The sequence below is a fragment of the Triticum dicoccoides genome, chromosome 7A (genome assembly GCF_002162155.2).
Source record: "Triticum dicoccoides isolate Atlit2015 ecotype Zavitan chromosome 7A, WEW_v2.0, whole genome shotgun sequence".
Lineage (NCBI taxonomy): Eukaryota > Viridiplantae > Streptophyta > Magnoliopsida > Poales > Poaceae > Triticum > Triticum dicoccoides.
The window spans coordinates 183,011,368-183,027,958 of NC_041392.1; the positions used below are offsets into that span (position 1 = coordinate 183,011,368).

At 48.4% G+C, this 16,591-nt stretch overlaps 1 protein-coding gene across 1 annotated transcript; it reads right to left on the minus strand.

Moving 5' to 3' along the window:
• Positions 1-9,660: 9,660 nt before the first annotated feature.
• LOC119327717 (protein trichome birefringence-like 21) lies at positions 9,661-11,462 on the minus strand. Its single transcript, XM_037600820.1, has 2 exons — positions 10,804-11,462; positions 9,661-10,652 (listed from the first exon to the last, which is right to left on the minus strand). The coding sequence occupies exons 1-2, from the start codon at positions 11,272-11,274 to the stop codon at positions 9,885-9,887; spliced, it is 1,239 nt and encodes a 412-aa protein (XP_037456717.1). The 5' UTR covers positions 11,275-11,462; the 3' UTR covers positions 9,661-9,884.
• Between the last annotated feature and the right edge of the window lie 5,129 nt (positions 11,463-16,591).

Below are 16,591 nucleotides of genomic sequence, written 5' to 3' on the forward strand. Positions count from 1 at the left end.
GATGGGAGTGAAATTCAAAGATCTAGGCGTCGTGGCTCGATCGGAAAGATTGAGAAACTTAGTTTTTTAATTTCTGTAAATCCAAAACATGCCTGAAAATCATGAAACTTGGCATGGTGTCATGACATGGCACCAACATGCTGTGGTAATTTCGTTGGCCGAATTGGGACAAGCTTTGGTGTAAGCTTCTTGTAAACCGGAGCTTTCCTCGAGAAGGCTCGTGGTTTTGAGAGGGAACGTGTCACCTCCGTGTGCGAGACGACATACGTACACTACCTTCTCATGTCTTAATTTTTTTACACATCCAGATTGGACGAAATAGAAGTACCGTGGATAAATTTTGGAATTATTCTGGGTTCATTTGGCTTTTTTATACATTAATTGAGTTTCTACGCATTTAATGTGCATAATTCAAATTTGAACTACAAGCACAGGCTCCAATGCACCAAAGTTGTTTGAAAAATCACATGTGTGTCCTTGGGTGAATTTCTAGGTCCCATGCAAGAGATGGGAGTGAAATTCAAACATTTGGGCATCATGGCTAGGCCGGAAAGATTGAGAAACTTGGTTTTTTATTTCCTGTAATTCCGAAACACGCCTGAAAATCATGAAACTTGGCATGGTGTCATGACATGGCACAAACATGCCGCGGTAATTTTTTTGGCCGAATTGGAACAAGCTTTGGTGTAAGCTTCTTGCAAACCGGAGCTTCCCTCAAGAAGGATCATGGTTCCGAGAGGGAACGTGTCACCTCTGTATGCGAAACGACATACGTACACTACCTTCTCCCGCCTTAATTTTTTTACACAGCCAGATTAGACCAAATAGAAGTATCATGCTAAATTTTGGAATTATTCCGGGTTCATTTGAACTTTTTATACATTAATTGAGTTTCTGGGCATTTAATGTGCATAATTCAAATTGGGACTACAAGCACAGGCTCCAGTGCACCAAAATTGTTTGAAAAATCACATGTGTGTCCTTGGGTGAATTTCTAGGTCTCGTGCAAGAGATGTGCGTGAAATTCAAACATCTGAGCGTCGTGGCTCGGCCGGAAAGATCGAGAAATTTGGTTTTTTAATTACTATAATTCCAAAACACGCCTGAAAATCATGAAACTTGGCATGGTCTCATGACATGGCACCAACATGTTGTGGTAATTTTTTTGTCCGATTTGCGAAGGCGCACACATTAACAATCAACAAAGTCATTTTGGAACAAGTGCTGTCACGTTACAAATCGGAAACACAAGTATTATTAAAACCGTGGGCGTTCGACTTACCAATTACATGCGGCCACGCGTCCCCTTTTTTATTGGCTAGGAGGTGCCGTGCGGGGTAGCTATTTGAGTACGGCAGGTGTGTGATCAGACCCCTACGCGTGCTCATCGGGAGGAGAGCCCTTTGACCGCTACCCGCCGCGCACCTCCCTCCCAGCGTCTCCATTAATGACGTCCGAGCACCTATTCTGTGATGTGGCTATATGTCTCACTGGACTGAGATTTAAGAGAGAGAAATGAAAATCTGAAAAGAATGTTTTGCACGGATCTTGATGTAAGATCCGACAGACCTATATAGCATCGATTGTGACTTATAGCAAGCATGATAAATATAAGGACGATGACATTGGATAATAATTGTCTTACATATTTAGAAATATAATTTTAAAAAGCCACATGAGGCAACGCCCGAAATACACAAGGGCAAAAGAAGAAGGAAGACAACGATCTGGCTCGCTGATCTCTACTTTCTTGATGTGTTGCTGCAGGCCGCGGGAACTAGTCTTCGCAGCGAGCGGCGACGAGCTCTTTCTTGTCCTCAAGATGCTGCTTGAGAGAATCCATGAATTCCTCCACCAGCCTTCTACGCTCGATGCGCAGCATGGCATTCTCGTCCATAAGTTTCTCGACGATGACGCCGGTCCTCTTCAACAAGGCAGTGGTCTGCTCCTGCTACTCCGCACTTCCGACGATCTTCGCCCTCAGTAGGTCGCGCTCGGCCCGGAGCTTCGCATTGCTCTCATTTAGTTGCCCGATGACGTCGGTAGACTGTTCAAACGAGGCTTTCAGGTCATCCTGCAACTTCGCCCACCTGGAGATATGATCCATCGGCCTAAGGACGAGGGCACGTATGCACTTGTAAGAGTCATTGCCTGCCCGCGAGACATTTTCCAAGCCACCGTGGCGCGGGAGGACATCTCTGCTGCATTCATGGCGCGGCGGGACATCTCTTCTGCTTCCACGGCACGGCCAGACCAGTCTGCTGCATCGACGGCGCGGCGTATCTTCCGTGCTGCTTCGGCGGCGCGGCGGGACCTCTCTGCTGCTACGGTCGTGCGGCGGGACATGTTGGTTGCTTTCGCGGCGAGGTGGGACATCTCTCGTGCTTCCGCTTCCAGGCTCGCCTCTCCCTGGTGGCAATCTCTCGACCCAGAACTCATGCTGGCCATGGCGGACACAAGGGAACGATGATGAATGACTTGTTTGTTTTTGACTTTTTGTGGATGAGGAGTTGAGGGAGAATGTGCAGTCATCTTGGAGTAGTAGTATTTATAACCGCATAGTAATAGGCTCCTAAGTGGGAAACCGTTTAGGTTTTGATCGGTGTGAACAGGTTTGTAATTCGGAATGTGACGGGACGCGGCCTCCCTGTTCTTCTAAAAAAATTGTGACAGGACGCATGCTCAAAATTTTCTGACGGTTATAAGTGTGGCACTATTCTCGGAAGGCGTAATGTGGGCACGTACGCCTTCAGCCGCGTACGTGGCATTTGCACCATAGGGTGCACCACAATAGACAATGTCAGCACACATCTTGTTCCAACAATCGTGCGCTCGTTATTACCATCGTGCACGCTTCTTTTAATTAGAATGGGTGTGCCCGTCTAGCGCACACACGTTGATCTACCTAACTGTCTCAGTTTGTTGTGGCTAATCGCAAACAGTTCATTCATGTGAAGTGTATGCCATCAATCGCAGACACTTTGATCTGGCTTACCCATTTCTGTTCTGTTGCCTAATCGCAAACAGTTAATCCTTCTGAAGCGTATGCCCTCAATCACACACACCTTGATCTGACTGACTATTTCTTTTGTGTTGCCTAATCACAAACAGTTCATCCGAGTGAACCATATGCTGTATATCACACACACCTTCATCTGGCTGCCCATTTGTTTTGTGTTGCCTAATCACAAACAGTTCATCTGAGTGAACCGTATGTTGTACATCGCACACGCCTTCGTCTGGCTACCCGTTTCTTTTGTTCCTCCTCATCAAAAATGGTTAATTGAACTGAACTGTATGCCCTGAATCACACACGCAACTAAAATCTGAACCGTGTTTGATGCATCCTCCATCGCAAACGTTTTACACCTTTTTGACGGGTTTTTTACACCATCGTTTGCGATTATGGCATCGCACACATTTTCGTCGAAGGGTCTCTAATCGTAGTGTTGCTTTAGCAGCATCCTGCAGTAGTGTCTCCTAGGTTGTGAAACCAAGTCTATGATCACCAAAGCTATGGAAATCAAGGTAAAAGGAGACCAAACCTCTGATACCACTTATAGGATCGAAAGTATGTTTAGAGGGGGGTGATTAGACTACTTGACCAAATAAAAATTTAGCCTTTTCCCAATTTTAAGTCTTGGCAAATTTTTAGCAACTTAGCAAGTCAAGCAATCAACCTACACATGCAAGTATAAGAGTATAGCAGCGGAGTGTAAATCATTGCACATGAAGGTAAAGGAAGGAGTTTAGAGGGAGCAAACGCAATGTAGACATGGAGATTTTTGGCGTGGTTTTGATAGGTCGTGCTATCGTACATCCACGTTGATGGGGACTTCAACCCACGAAGGGTAACGGTTGCGCGAGTCCACGGAGGGCTCCACCCAGGAAGGGTCCACGAAGAAGCAACCTTGTCTATCCCACCATGGCCATCACCCACGAAGGACTTGCCTCACTTGGGTAGATCTTCATGAAGTAGGCGATATCCTTGCCCGTACAAACTCCTTGGTTCAACTCCACAATCTTGACGGAGGCTCCCAAGTGACACCTAACCAATCTAGGAGACACCACTCTCCAGAAGGTAATAGATGATGTGTTGATGATGAACTCCTTGCTCTTGTGCTTCAAATGATAGCCTCCCCAACACTCAACTCTCTCTCACTGATTTGGATTTGGTGAAAAGATTATTTGAGTGGAAAGCAACTTGGGGAAGGCTAGAGATCAAGATTCTTGTGGTTGGATTGGAATATCTTGGTCTCAACACTTGAGTAGGTGGTTCTTTCTCAGAAAGTGTATGGTAGACGTGTAGACACGTTCTGATGGCTCTCTCTCCCGAATGGGGGTTGGGTGGAGGGGGTATATATAGCCTCCACACAAAATCTAACTGTTACACACAATTTACCAAACTCGTTGGGGTCGAATCATGAAACTCGGTCAGACCGATTTAGTTCAAAATGTGAGCGTTAGGCTTTTCGGTGGGACCAACATGTCAACTCGGGGGGGGGGACCGATTTCATTAGGGTTAGGGCATAATGTAATCTCGGTGAGACCGATCACATAAACTCGGTGGGACCGATTTCTGTAATAAACAAACAGAGAGTTGGTCAGGCAAACTCGAACCGATCGCTCATTCCGGTGAGACCGAAACGTTACGAAAAGGAAACAGAGAGTTTGCATTGCGAACTCGGTGGGACCGATCGCTCATCTCGGTTAGACCGAAACGTGACGAAGGGAAACAGAGAGTTTGCAATACCATCTTGGTGAGACCGAGATCCCTATCGGTGAGACCGAACTGATTAGGGTTTCTGGCAATGGCTATGTCAAATGAACTCGATGGCACCGGATAGTTCAAATCGGTGAGGCCGAGTTTGACTTTTGGTTTGGGACATATGTGGATATGAGAAAGTGGTTGAGGGCTTTTGGAGCATATCACTAAGCATTTTGAGCAAGCAAGCCATTAAGCAACACCTCATACCCTTTTAATAGTATTGGCTTTTCCTATGGACTCAATGTGATCTTGGATTACTAAAATGAAAAGGTAGAGTTTTGAGCTTGAGCTAATATGTGTCCTTAGCATTTTGATGGGTCCACATTCCTAGTCCATGCCATGCCAATCATTGAACTTGCTGAAATGATCATCTTGAAAGAGCATTAGTTCAATGAGCTTTATGTTGTTAGGAATTACCAAAACCACCCAGGGATAGTTGCACTTTCACGAGTGGAGATGCTCTCAGAGCATTTGCCCGGGGCTGCATTGCCTGCACGACACACAACATGAATAGCCGGTATGCTTAGAGCATTTACAATCGGGTGCCTCGAATCGGTCTTAAACATACAGGCAGATGGTTCTTCGCTGACTAACCGGCACCTCTCATATTTAGCCTAAATCTGGAGCGGATATGAGGTGGCCTAGGCATGTCCACCACATCAGACTGATGACCGGGTCCCACACGTACTCGCCTAGAAACCCAACGGTCTGACAGGCGTCTCCTCCAGTGTTGGTGTGAATGCCGCGCGGCGCTACTCCGGCTTGCCGCCGAGGGCCAAGGTCCGAGTATTTAAGCTGGACGTCGTCCCTCAACCCTAGGCAAATCCCATTCCTCTTTCTCTCTCTATGCCACCAGCCTGAGCACATCCACTTATGTCCCTTTCCACCTCCTCTTCCCTCGTCGTCCGCCTCTGCCTTGCCCCGACAAAACAAGACCACCTACGCTATGCTACGTCGGGCGGCGTTTCCATATGCTCGAGGAGATCTGGGTTAGGCGCGCCACCCGGATTGCAGCGGGACTACGTCTAGACTCGCTGGAGATGGAGGAGGAGGAGCACCAGCCGAAGCCCATGGAGGGGGCGAATCCGATGGAAGAGGACACGACATAGCCGGAGGAGGAGCCGCAACTAGTTGCGGGCTTCGGCATGGAGGACACCATGGTGGAGTTTGAGCTCGCCCAAGCGGCAGAGATGACGAAGTAGATCGCCATTCTGGAATCCATCCAGCACGAGAATTTGTGGAGGCCAACCGGTGGTTCATCTGGCAAGAATGGGCGGAGACCGACGCGCTTTTCCTCGAACTAGAGGTGGAGGCCGATGTGGAGGAGCCGTAGGAGCTAGAGTTGCGGTTGCCGCCCATGTACCTGGAGCCGGGCATGTAGATCGTGAATGTCTCCGATGAGGAGTAGGGTAGGGTAGCTTTTAGTAGATCTACGTAGTATATAGGTTCTCCTCTTTTGCATGGCTTGTACGAATTTAAGATTTTGAGTATGAGGTATTCAGATGCAGAGAGGAAATTTTGAGGGCTGCCCGGTCACTGCCCGCGGGTGTGCCCAGGTGCGTTCGTGGGCGTTTGAGAGCCTGGATTTGGTGTCCATGGGTGTAGATGCTCTCATGTCGCAAAAGTTAGGGAGCTTTTAATCCAGGGGTAGAGGTCACTGTTGGGAAACGTTGCACGAAAAACAAAAAATTCTACGCACACGCAAGATCTCCATGGAGATGCATAGCTACGAGAGGGGGAGAGCATCTACATACCCTTGTAGATCGCTAAGCGGAAGTGTTTATCAATGCGGTTGATGTAGTCATACACCTTCACTATCCGTTCCGATCAAGCACCGAACGTACGGCACCTCCGCGTTCAACACACGTTCATCTCAATGACGTCCTTGCCTTCTTGGTCGAGTAAGAGCGGTGAAGTAGTAGATGAGTTCCAACAGCACGACGGCATGGTGACGGTGGTGGTGAAACTATTTTCGTAGGGCTTCGCCAAGCACAAGGGATTTAAAGCGGAGGATGAACTAGAGGGAGAGGGGGCGCCGGCACACGGCTTGGTGAATCATGGTGTGTGGCGCCCCCTCCCCTCCTCTCATACATATAGGTGGAGGGGGCAACCTAGGATGCGCCCCAAGGGGGGCCGGCGGCTGCTCTAGGGTGCCTGCCAAGCCCCCCCTTCCATACTTGGCGTGTGGGAGGAAGGAAAGGGGGGCCAGCGGCCCCTAGGGCGCCTCCCCTTCCTTCTTCCTTGCATGGAGAAAGGCAGGAGGGGCTGACCCCTCCTTCTTCCTTCCTAGGGTCGGCGGCTAGGAGGTGGGGCGCACCAGCCCCCTTTGTGGGCTGGTGTGCTCCCCTTCTTTTGGCCTATTAGGCCCAACAACTCCCCATGGCCTTCCGGAAACCCTTCCGGTGATCCGATAATTATCCGGTGTATTCCAGAACCCATTCGGAGACCGAATACTATCATCCTATATATCAATCTTTACCTCATCATGTTCGTGATCTCATCCGGGACTTCGGACAACATTTGGTCACCAGCATACATAACTCATATAGTACTATATCGTCAACGAACGTTAAGCATGCGGACCATACGGGTTCGAGAATGATGTAGACATGACCGAGACGCTTCTTCGATCAATAACCAATAGCGGGACCTGGATGCCCATATTGGTTCCTACATATTCTATGAAGATCTTTGTCGGTCGAACCTTTATGACAACACACTTAGTTCCCTCTGTCCGTCGGTATGTTACTTGACTGAGATTTGGTCGTCGGTATCTTCATACCTAGTTAAATCTTGTTACCCGCAAGTATCTTTACTCGTTCCATAATACATCATCTTGTCACTAACTCCTCAATCACTTTGCTTGCAAGCTTCTTGTGATGTTGTATCACCGAGAGGGCCCAGAGATACCTTTCCATCATACGGAATGACAAATCCCAATCCCGATCCATGCCAACTCAATAGGCACCTTTGGAGATACCTGTAGAGCACCTTTATGATCACCTAGTTACAAAGTGATGTTTGATACACACAAGGCATTCCTCCGGAGTCTGGGACTTGCATGATCTCATGGTCGAAGGAACATGTATTTGACATTAAGAAAGCATTAGCAATAAAAATGAACGATCATATGCTATGCTAACAGATGGGTCTTGTCCATCACATCATTCTCCTGATGACAAGATCCCGTTATCAAACGACAACTCATGTCTATGATCAGGAAACCTTAACCATCTTTTGATCAACGAGCTAGTCTAGTAGCGGCTTACTAGGGACTTGGTATTTGTTTATGTATTCACACGTGTATTTAAGTTTCTGATCAATACAATTATAGCATGAACAATAAACCTTTATCATGATTGAGGAAATATAATAATAACCACTTTATTATTGCCTCTAGGGTATATTTCCAACTATCATCTCCAACACGGACCCTCAAATCATCCGCATCCGCCACACTGATTGATCCGGACCCATTTTGTAAATCATAAGAAAACACGGGAGGGGAAGGGCTTTATGGGTGTCTGGATTGACGCCTCGTAGGACTTGGACACCCCCAACCCACTCAAATCCCCTTTTCCGACCACTTTTCCTCCACTCTGTCCCTGCTCCCCCTTACTTTGCATCCACACCCTCCACGTCCGTCGTCGCCACTATACCTCTCCGACCGTCGACCAAGCATGGTAGGACGTCTGTAGCTCCCACCAACGTGCATGTCCGGTTTGGACTACGTCGTTGTCCACTCAGGTTCCCTCCGCAGCCAGGTACCCTTCGTCCCATGCCGACGATGTCCATGGCGGACACCACGCCCAACAAGTGTTCGGTCAAATGTCATTGAGATGTTTTGTTGAACTTCTTTTTATTTTCTAGAATAAAGCACGATGGAGGGGTTCGGTGATTGATGATGAGTTGTTGTGCGATGCCTGGTTGATCGTATCTGTGGACTTTGTTGGCAAGAACTCAAGGGGCTCGATCTTTTTGGCAGCACGTGTATGCTTCGTTTCATGCGTAAAAGAACTTCATGCCCTACGACATGCACATCATCTATCAACGCGATGTGAAGTCGATATCGCATCGATTGTACATCATCTGCAACCCGTCATGAAGTTTTGCCGTCCGGTTGCACGAGGGAGACAATGTGGTCATCAGGCTTGACTACCATGGAGATTGAAAGTTTTGCTTCTTGTTGCTCTACATGTTGGTTAATTCTTTCATTTACACATTGTTGCTCTATATGTTGTATAGCCTGCACATATTGTCTTGAGGTGCTATAGGACAGCATATGTCGGCTCTCATTCTAGTATTGCTAGTGAATTCGAAAAACTTGTTAAACATCCAGTTACCTCGAATGTAATATTTACATTTGAATTATTGTTGTACTAGGGATATTTACATGTTATTTATTGATGAATTGTACTATTTTCTATAATTATTTCGAGCACTGTGATTAGAAAAAAAATAGAGCTGAAAATTTTAGGGGACAGGGTCGGATGGCCGGCTATTACGTCACTGTCCGCGGACAGATACTGCGTCCGTTTTGAAGGTCAACGTTGGAGATGTCCTGGCAATGTGAATGAGACCAAGTTAGAATCCAGCTTGCTAGGTTTTAGCTACCCTGGATCAAATTAACATGAGCAGATAATTACGGATTAATTTAGTAGTAGAATTTTTTTGGCCCCTGTTCCTACGGATGGACGATTATTTAGTTGTTAATAAAAACATTTTAAAAAATATAATAAGTATCAAATGTCAGGTACTGCGAGCACATGACAAACCCGAACATTTTTGATAACAAGTTTGAAGACACGATGATAACAATTTTATTTGCCAAGCATGCCAATTTTCATGCTTTAGTTATTTTTTGACATGAAATTACCATGCTTGCCAACTAACTTACATCTTCGTGTCACTAAATTTGCCATAGAAAATGTTTGAATTTGTCATGTGCTCATACCTGACGTTCGGTATTTATTATTTGCGTTAAAGAAAGGGAACAAGTAGGAAATTCTTTGTCATCTATTTCCACATGGAATTCCGTAACAACCAGCAGTTGAGAAGCACACAGATGAAACCAGAAAACGGCCAACGACATTGGACACATGCCAACCACGGTGCATCAGGGCAGTACCATCTGGAGCAGCATCTCGTTCCACGCGTCGATCGGGCCCGGCAGGCACCAGTGCACGCAGTCCTTATACAGGGTCACGTTCTCGTGCGCCCAGTGCCCGTACCGGCTCGGGTGGCCGTCCGGCCGGAGCAGCATCGCCGCCGTGGTGTCCATGAGCACCAGCCTCGCGCCTCCCCCTCCTCTCCTCCTGGCCGCCTCCTCCGCCTGCGCGAACTCCTCCACCTGCGCCGTGTGGAAGTCGAGGCTCAGCCCGGCCATGCGCGTCTCGTTCGCCGCGTACGGCCGCGTCCGCCGGCAGTCGCCGCCCTTGTTCCACTCCCCGCCCTCGAAGTGCGTCGGCGACACCGTCCGCACGATCGCCGTCCCGTTGAAGCCCGGGTGGCTCGTGACCGCCCGCAGCACCGTGCGGAACGCCACCCGCTGCGAGTGCCGCAGCGTGAGGTCCGGCACGCCCGGGACGAGGCAGTAGTGGCAGGCGACGAGGCGGCCGGACTCGTAGAACAGGGACGGCCGCGTGAACCAGTTCGCGCCCGAGAGGACGAGGTAGTCGGCGCCCGCCACGCCGGGCAGCCAGGCGTCGTCCGGCTCGTCGAGGTAGATATTCCACAGCCGACCGCTGCCGTAGTCGGCGTCGGACTGGTTCGCCTTGACGAGGAACGGCGACCAGAAGGTGGAGATGGTGAAGTTGTAAGACTCGTAGTACAATGTCCTGAATTCTTGGTTTTTCGTCGTGGAAATGTCTTTGGGGTACTCCAGCTGCAATTAAAAAAATTGAATCAAAATCAAGTCCCTCTCTCTAATCATCGAAATGTGGATCATGCATTCTGTAGATCAGTAATTTTTGGCAATAATCAGTGGACGGAAATTGAGAGTACTATCAGCTAACTGAACTGATTATTAGTATTACCTTGGACAAGAGGCACATGAGGGACTGCATGTGGTTCCTGGCGAGCGAGTCCCCGACGAAGGCCATGGAGCGGCCCCTGACGGCGTCGAAGAAGGCCGCCGCGTCGAACCGGGGGAGCTCGCACTGCGCCGGCCGCCAGCGCCACCTAAGGAAGCCGAGGTCGGGGCGGCCGTACTTCATGCAGTTCTGGTGCTCCTGGATCAGCGGGCAGGTCCGGTTCGTGTAGTACGGCTCGCCGCCGTCATCCGGCACCCACTCGCCCCGGAAAATGTCGCATCCCTTGGGCACCCGGGCGACGGCAGGACGCCCGGGCTCGAGCCGCGGCGACCCCGACGAGGAAACGGAGGCGAACCCGGACCTGTAGGTGTCGAGGAGCGAGCGTTGCTGGCGCGCGGCGAGCAGGAAGAGGACGAAGAGGAAGAGCGCCGGGACGGACACCGCGGTCGGGCTGGCGAGCTGGAGCTTCTGCATCCGCCGGTTCGGGGATCTGCCTTGCTACAATGGCCAGAAGCGGCGGCTGGCTAGCTGCAGGGAGAGCGAGTGCACGGAGGGGGAGTGGGTGAGTGACGAGCTCGCTAGCTAGCGCTGCGAGTAGACAATGGCGAACGCGGTACCTGCTCTGCTCGGCTTGTCGTGGGGCAGGCTGGTCGCGTAGTTTTTTACGGTTGTGAGGCGTGTTGTTAATTGTCTGTGGCGCGCATGTGACGGTACGTCAGCTTTGGTTTGATGGGAAGGGCCGGGGCGGGCCGGGCCCTTGCCTGCGCTTTATTTTGAACCGCGCGTACTGGGCCCGCTGAGCGACCGGACCATCACGTGACACTTTGTCGAGCGGGATAATGCTGTCACTTGGGCAACAGCAGCAATGCAGCATGTTCCCTCAAAAAAAAAAAAAGCAATGCAGCATGCGAGCAATCCATTGTTTCCCCGTGGCCGTGAGAGCACTCGAGAACTGAAGTGTCGTAACACAAGGGAAGGGCGGAGAGCGCGCGCGTATGGTACGATGAGGTGCCGCGTGCGTGTGCTGTGACACCTTGGTATGAATGTGTCACGTAAAGGGGAGCAGCCCCACCGCCGTCTTCGCCCAGGCACAATGAGAGACCCAGCACCGGCGGCCGGTGATGATCTGAAGCGCATGCCACCGGCGGCATCGGCCGGGATGTGGGCTGTTGTGTTGTGTGCGAAGCGCCAAATCCGTGGGATGTCCGTTGACGGTTGACCTTCGGCTGCAAGTTGAAGAACGAACCTGACCTCCGCCTCTGCTTCTTCCTTTTTGATAAGCCGACATGTTAGAGCATCTACAGCAGTATTTTGACAAATCTGATCCTTAAAACATTCGTGGACACGTCTGATTACATCTCAATAATGGATTTCACAACTAGATATCCGGCTTATGGGACTAAAGACGCCGCCGTCTCCCATGCCCTACTCTTCCTCGTCGGAGCCCGGAACCCTCGCTGTGCTGGTGGACCTGAGATTGATGATGGATTCATCCTGGGAGGAGTAGGCGACATCCACAGGGGCCGGAGAAGGCTGGAGATCACGAGACAAGAGCTTGGGTGGCGGAGGGGAATGGTGTGAAGTGGTTAGGGTTTGATTCGGGGAGCGGATGGGGACGAATACATGCGGGGTCGGGTCCGACATGGCAGATGCGCCCGGTCGTGTCCGGGCTTTCCCATATCCGTCCCATATTTAGGTTAGATATGAGGGGTGTTGGTCAGTCCGGGGGTTTGAGGTGTCATGTTGCGTCGTTTTTTGCCGGTCAGTGACCGGGCCACCCACCCAGACGTATGAGGGGGGTTTGAGACGTCTGACTCTAGATGCTCTTACAGAGTGCTTCATTTCTGCTGCAGGTATCCGGGAACATCAAAACGGTGTTAGGGCATCCGCAACGCCCACATATCGCCTGCAACCATTGAATCGCGCAGCCCGTATGTGTTTTGTCACCGAACACGGTCCTGTGTCCATTCACGGACCGGTCTGAACGTCCTTTTTCCTACGAATTAGAAGTAAATCGGGAAGGCTTTGTGGAAAAATCATATGCCAACTTCCCCGTTATCTCGTACACATGGCCATGACGCTGTGTTTCTGACTGAAAGTGCATGAACGAACCCGGGTATATATGAATTCACTTCGGAAAACACATTTCTAAACGTAAAAAAATAAATATGAAAAAGGATACACGGTACGTCTTCATGTTTTATGTGCGTGCATAAAGTTTCATGAAAAAAATAACTTTTTTGTGGTCTATGCAAAAAAGACAAAAAATTATGTCGTGAAAATGCTATTTAGAAGCACTTAAATTTATATTTCTTCGAAGAAAAATGGAAAGACATTTTGTCACAAAACTTTATGCCGCGCACACACATTTATGAACATATATGCGTGAAAATTTCTTTTGCATTTTTTAACATTTTAAAACATACTTAAAATGATTTATTTTTTTGAGAAGTGGGTGCATGTGCCCATGCATGGAGGAGGTGCCCTCTCGTTTTGTGACGTGCATATCTGCAGTTTTGTCACCTAAAAGAAGCTTAGGTCATATGTAAACCCTCCAAATGGACAACATAAATGCCCGAGGACACGTCCTCATCCTTGACAAGATAAGCGAGAGAGTCATCCAACATAATCTCCAAAAGGTTCCCATTTGTCCGTTCGTCCTCTCCATCACCCGGAAGTAAGTTTTTCGTAACAAGTGAAATCTTTTTTTTAAAGAAACTTCTCATTCATCAGTCATTATGTTTACATTTAAAAATGACAATACTAGCTATTTTCATAAGGGAGCTTCAAAGCCAACAGGCTATGCGCTGTTGCGAGCGCCCCATACAAGCAAGGGTGTGGCTCGCTATATTCGCATGTCTGCTGATTTTAGCTAGACTAGTGTTCCTTTCATGAACCAGAATCCTTCTGATCTCATTGACCTGGTTCACATACCTCGAGGGCTCAACATCTTTAGACTGCACCATCTTCAACAACTCAGAGCAGTCCGTCTCCACAACCAATGACAAATTGGACCAGTGGAGCGCAAGTCGAAGCCCTTCGTCCATGGCCGCCATCTCTGCTTCCAAAGGATCACCACAATTAAAGAGCACCCGTGTCGCAGCGAAGATGACCGCTCCTTCATGATCCCGCAGGATCATCCCAGCCCTGGCTGTACCATCCTCTTTCAAGAATCTATATTCAACTTAGCATAATTCACATCAGGGGCCTTTCATTGTGGCATTACTGTTGTTTCATGTGTGTTCTTTGACGTGCTTCCCAGGTAATCGATCACCTACTTACCCTTCGTCACGTCTGCTTCGGAATGCTGTCGTATTGTAAGTAGGGAAGTGATATAAGTCGAGAGGAAACGACGCGAGGCCTCAATCGAGATCGGGGGTTTATAATGTGTGACCTCATTTCTTGCATACCAAATACTTCACATGATCATCAATGAAGCAAGATTATGCACTTCCGGCAATTTATCAAGTAGGCAGAACATGTTGGGGAACGTAGTAATTTCAAAATTTTCCTACGCACACGCAAGATCATGGTGATGCATAGCAACGAGAGGGAAGAGTATCGTCCACGTACCCTCGTAGACCGTAAGCGGAAGCGTTATGAGAACGCGGTTGATGTAGTCGAACGTCTTCACGATCCGACCGATCCAAGTACCGAAAACGCACGGCACCTTCGAGTTCAACACACGTTCAGCTCGATGACGTCCCACAAACTCCGATCCAGCAGAGCTTCACGGGAGAGTTCCGTCAGCATGACGGCGCGATGATGGTGATGATGTTGCTACTGATGCAGGGCTTCGCCTAAGCACCGCTACGATATGATCGAGGTGGATTATGGTGGAGGGAGGCACCGCACACAGCTAAGGGATAATTGATCAACTTGTGTGTTCTAGGGTGCCCCCTGCCACCGTATATAAAGGAGCAAGGGGGGAGGATGGCTGGTCCTTCTAGGGCGCGCCAGGAGGAGTCCTCCTCCTCCTAGTAGGAGTACTTTCCTACTCCTACTAGGACGAGGAAAGGAAGGGGGAAGGGGAGAAGGAAGGAGAGGGAGGAAAGGAGGAAAGGGGGGTCGGCCCCCTAGTCCAATTCGGTTTGGGCTAGGGGGGCCGCGCGCCCTGCCTCCTCTCTTCCACCACTTGGCCCATGAGGCCCAATACTTCTTCCCCGTATTCCCGTAACACCCTGGTACTCCGAAAAATACCCGAATCACTCGGAACCTTTCCGATGTTCGAATATAGTCGTCCAATATATCGATCTTTACGTCTTGACCATTTCGAGACTCCTCGTCATGTCCCCGATCTCATCCGGGACTCCGAACTACCTTTGGTACATCAAATCACATAAAGTCATAATACCGATCGTCACTGAATGTTAAGCGTGCGGACCCTACGGGTTCAAGAACTATGTAGACATGACCGAGACACGTCTCCGGTCAATAACCAATAGCGGAACCTGGATGTTCATATTGGCTCCTACATATTCTACGAAGATCTTTATCGGTCAAACCACATAACAACATACATTGTTTCCTTTGTCATCAGTATGTTACTTGCCCGAGATTCAATCGTCGGTATCTCAATACCTAGCTCAATCTCGTTACCGGCAAGTCTCTTTACTCGTTCCGTAATGCATCATCCCGCAACTAACTCATTAGTTGCTTTGCTTGCAAGGCTTATAGTGATGTGCATTACCGAGAGGGCCCAGAGATACCTCTTCGAGAATTGGAGTGACAAATCCTAATCTCGATCTATACCAACTCAATCAGTACCATCGGAGACACCTGTAGAGCACCTTTATAATCACCCAATTACATTGTGACGTTTGGTAGCACACAAAGTGTTCCCCCGGTAATCGGGAGTTGCATAATCTCATAGTCATAGGAACATGAATAAGGCATGAAGAAAGCAATAGCAGTAAACTAAAACGATCAAGTGCTAAGCTAACGGAATGGGTCAAGTCAATCACATCATTCTCCTAATGATGCGATCGCGTTTATCAAATGACAACTCATGTCTATGGTTAGGAAACATAACCATCATTGATTCAACGAGCTAGTCAAGTAGGGGGAAACTAGTGACACTCTGTTTGTCTATGTATTCACACATGTACTAAGTTTCCGGTTAATACAATTCTAGCATGAATAATAAACATTTATCATGATATAAGGAAATATAAATAACAACTTTATTATTGCCTCTAGGGCATATTTACTTCAGTCTCCCACTTGCACTAGAGTCAATAATCTAGTTCACATCGTCATGTGATTGAATATCAATAGTTCACATCTTTATGTGATTAGTTCACATCTCTATGTGACTAACACCCAAAGGGTTTATTAGAGTCAATAATCTAGTTCACATCGTTATGTGATTAACACCCAAAGAGTGATCATGTTTTGCTTGTGGGAGAAATTTAGTCAACGGGTCTGCAACATTCAGATCCGCATGTATTTCGCAAATTTCTATGTCTACAATGCTCTGCACGGAGCTACTCTAGCTAATTTCTCCCACTTTCAATATGTATCTAGATCGAGACTTAGAGTCATCTAGATCGATGTAAAAATCTTGCATCGACGTAACTCTTTACGACGAACTCTTTTATCACCTCCATAACCGAGAAATATTTCCTTTGTCCTTTAAGGATAATTTTGACCGCTGTCAAGTGATCTACTCCTAGATCACTATTGTACTCCCTTGCCAGAAAGATGCTAAGGTATACAATAGGATTGGTAAACAACATAGCATAGTTTATAGAACCTATGACTGAGGCATAGGGAATGACTTTTCATTCTC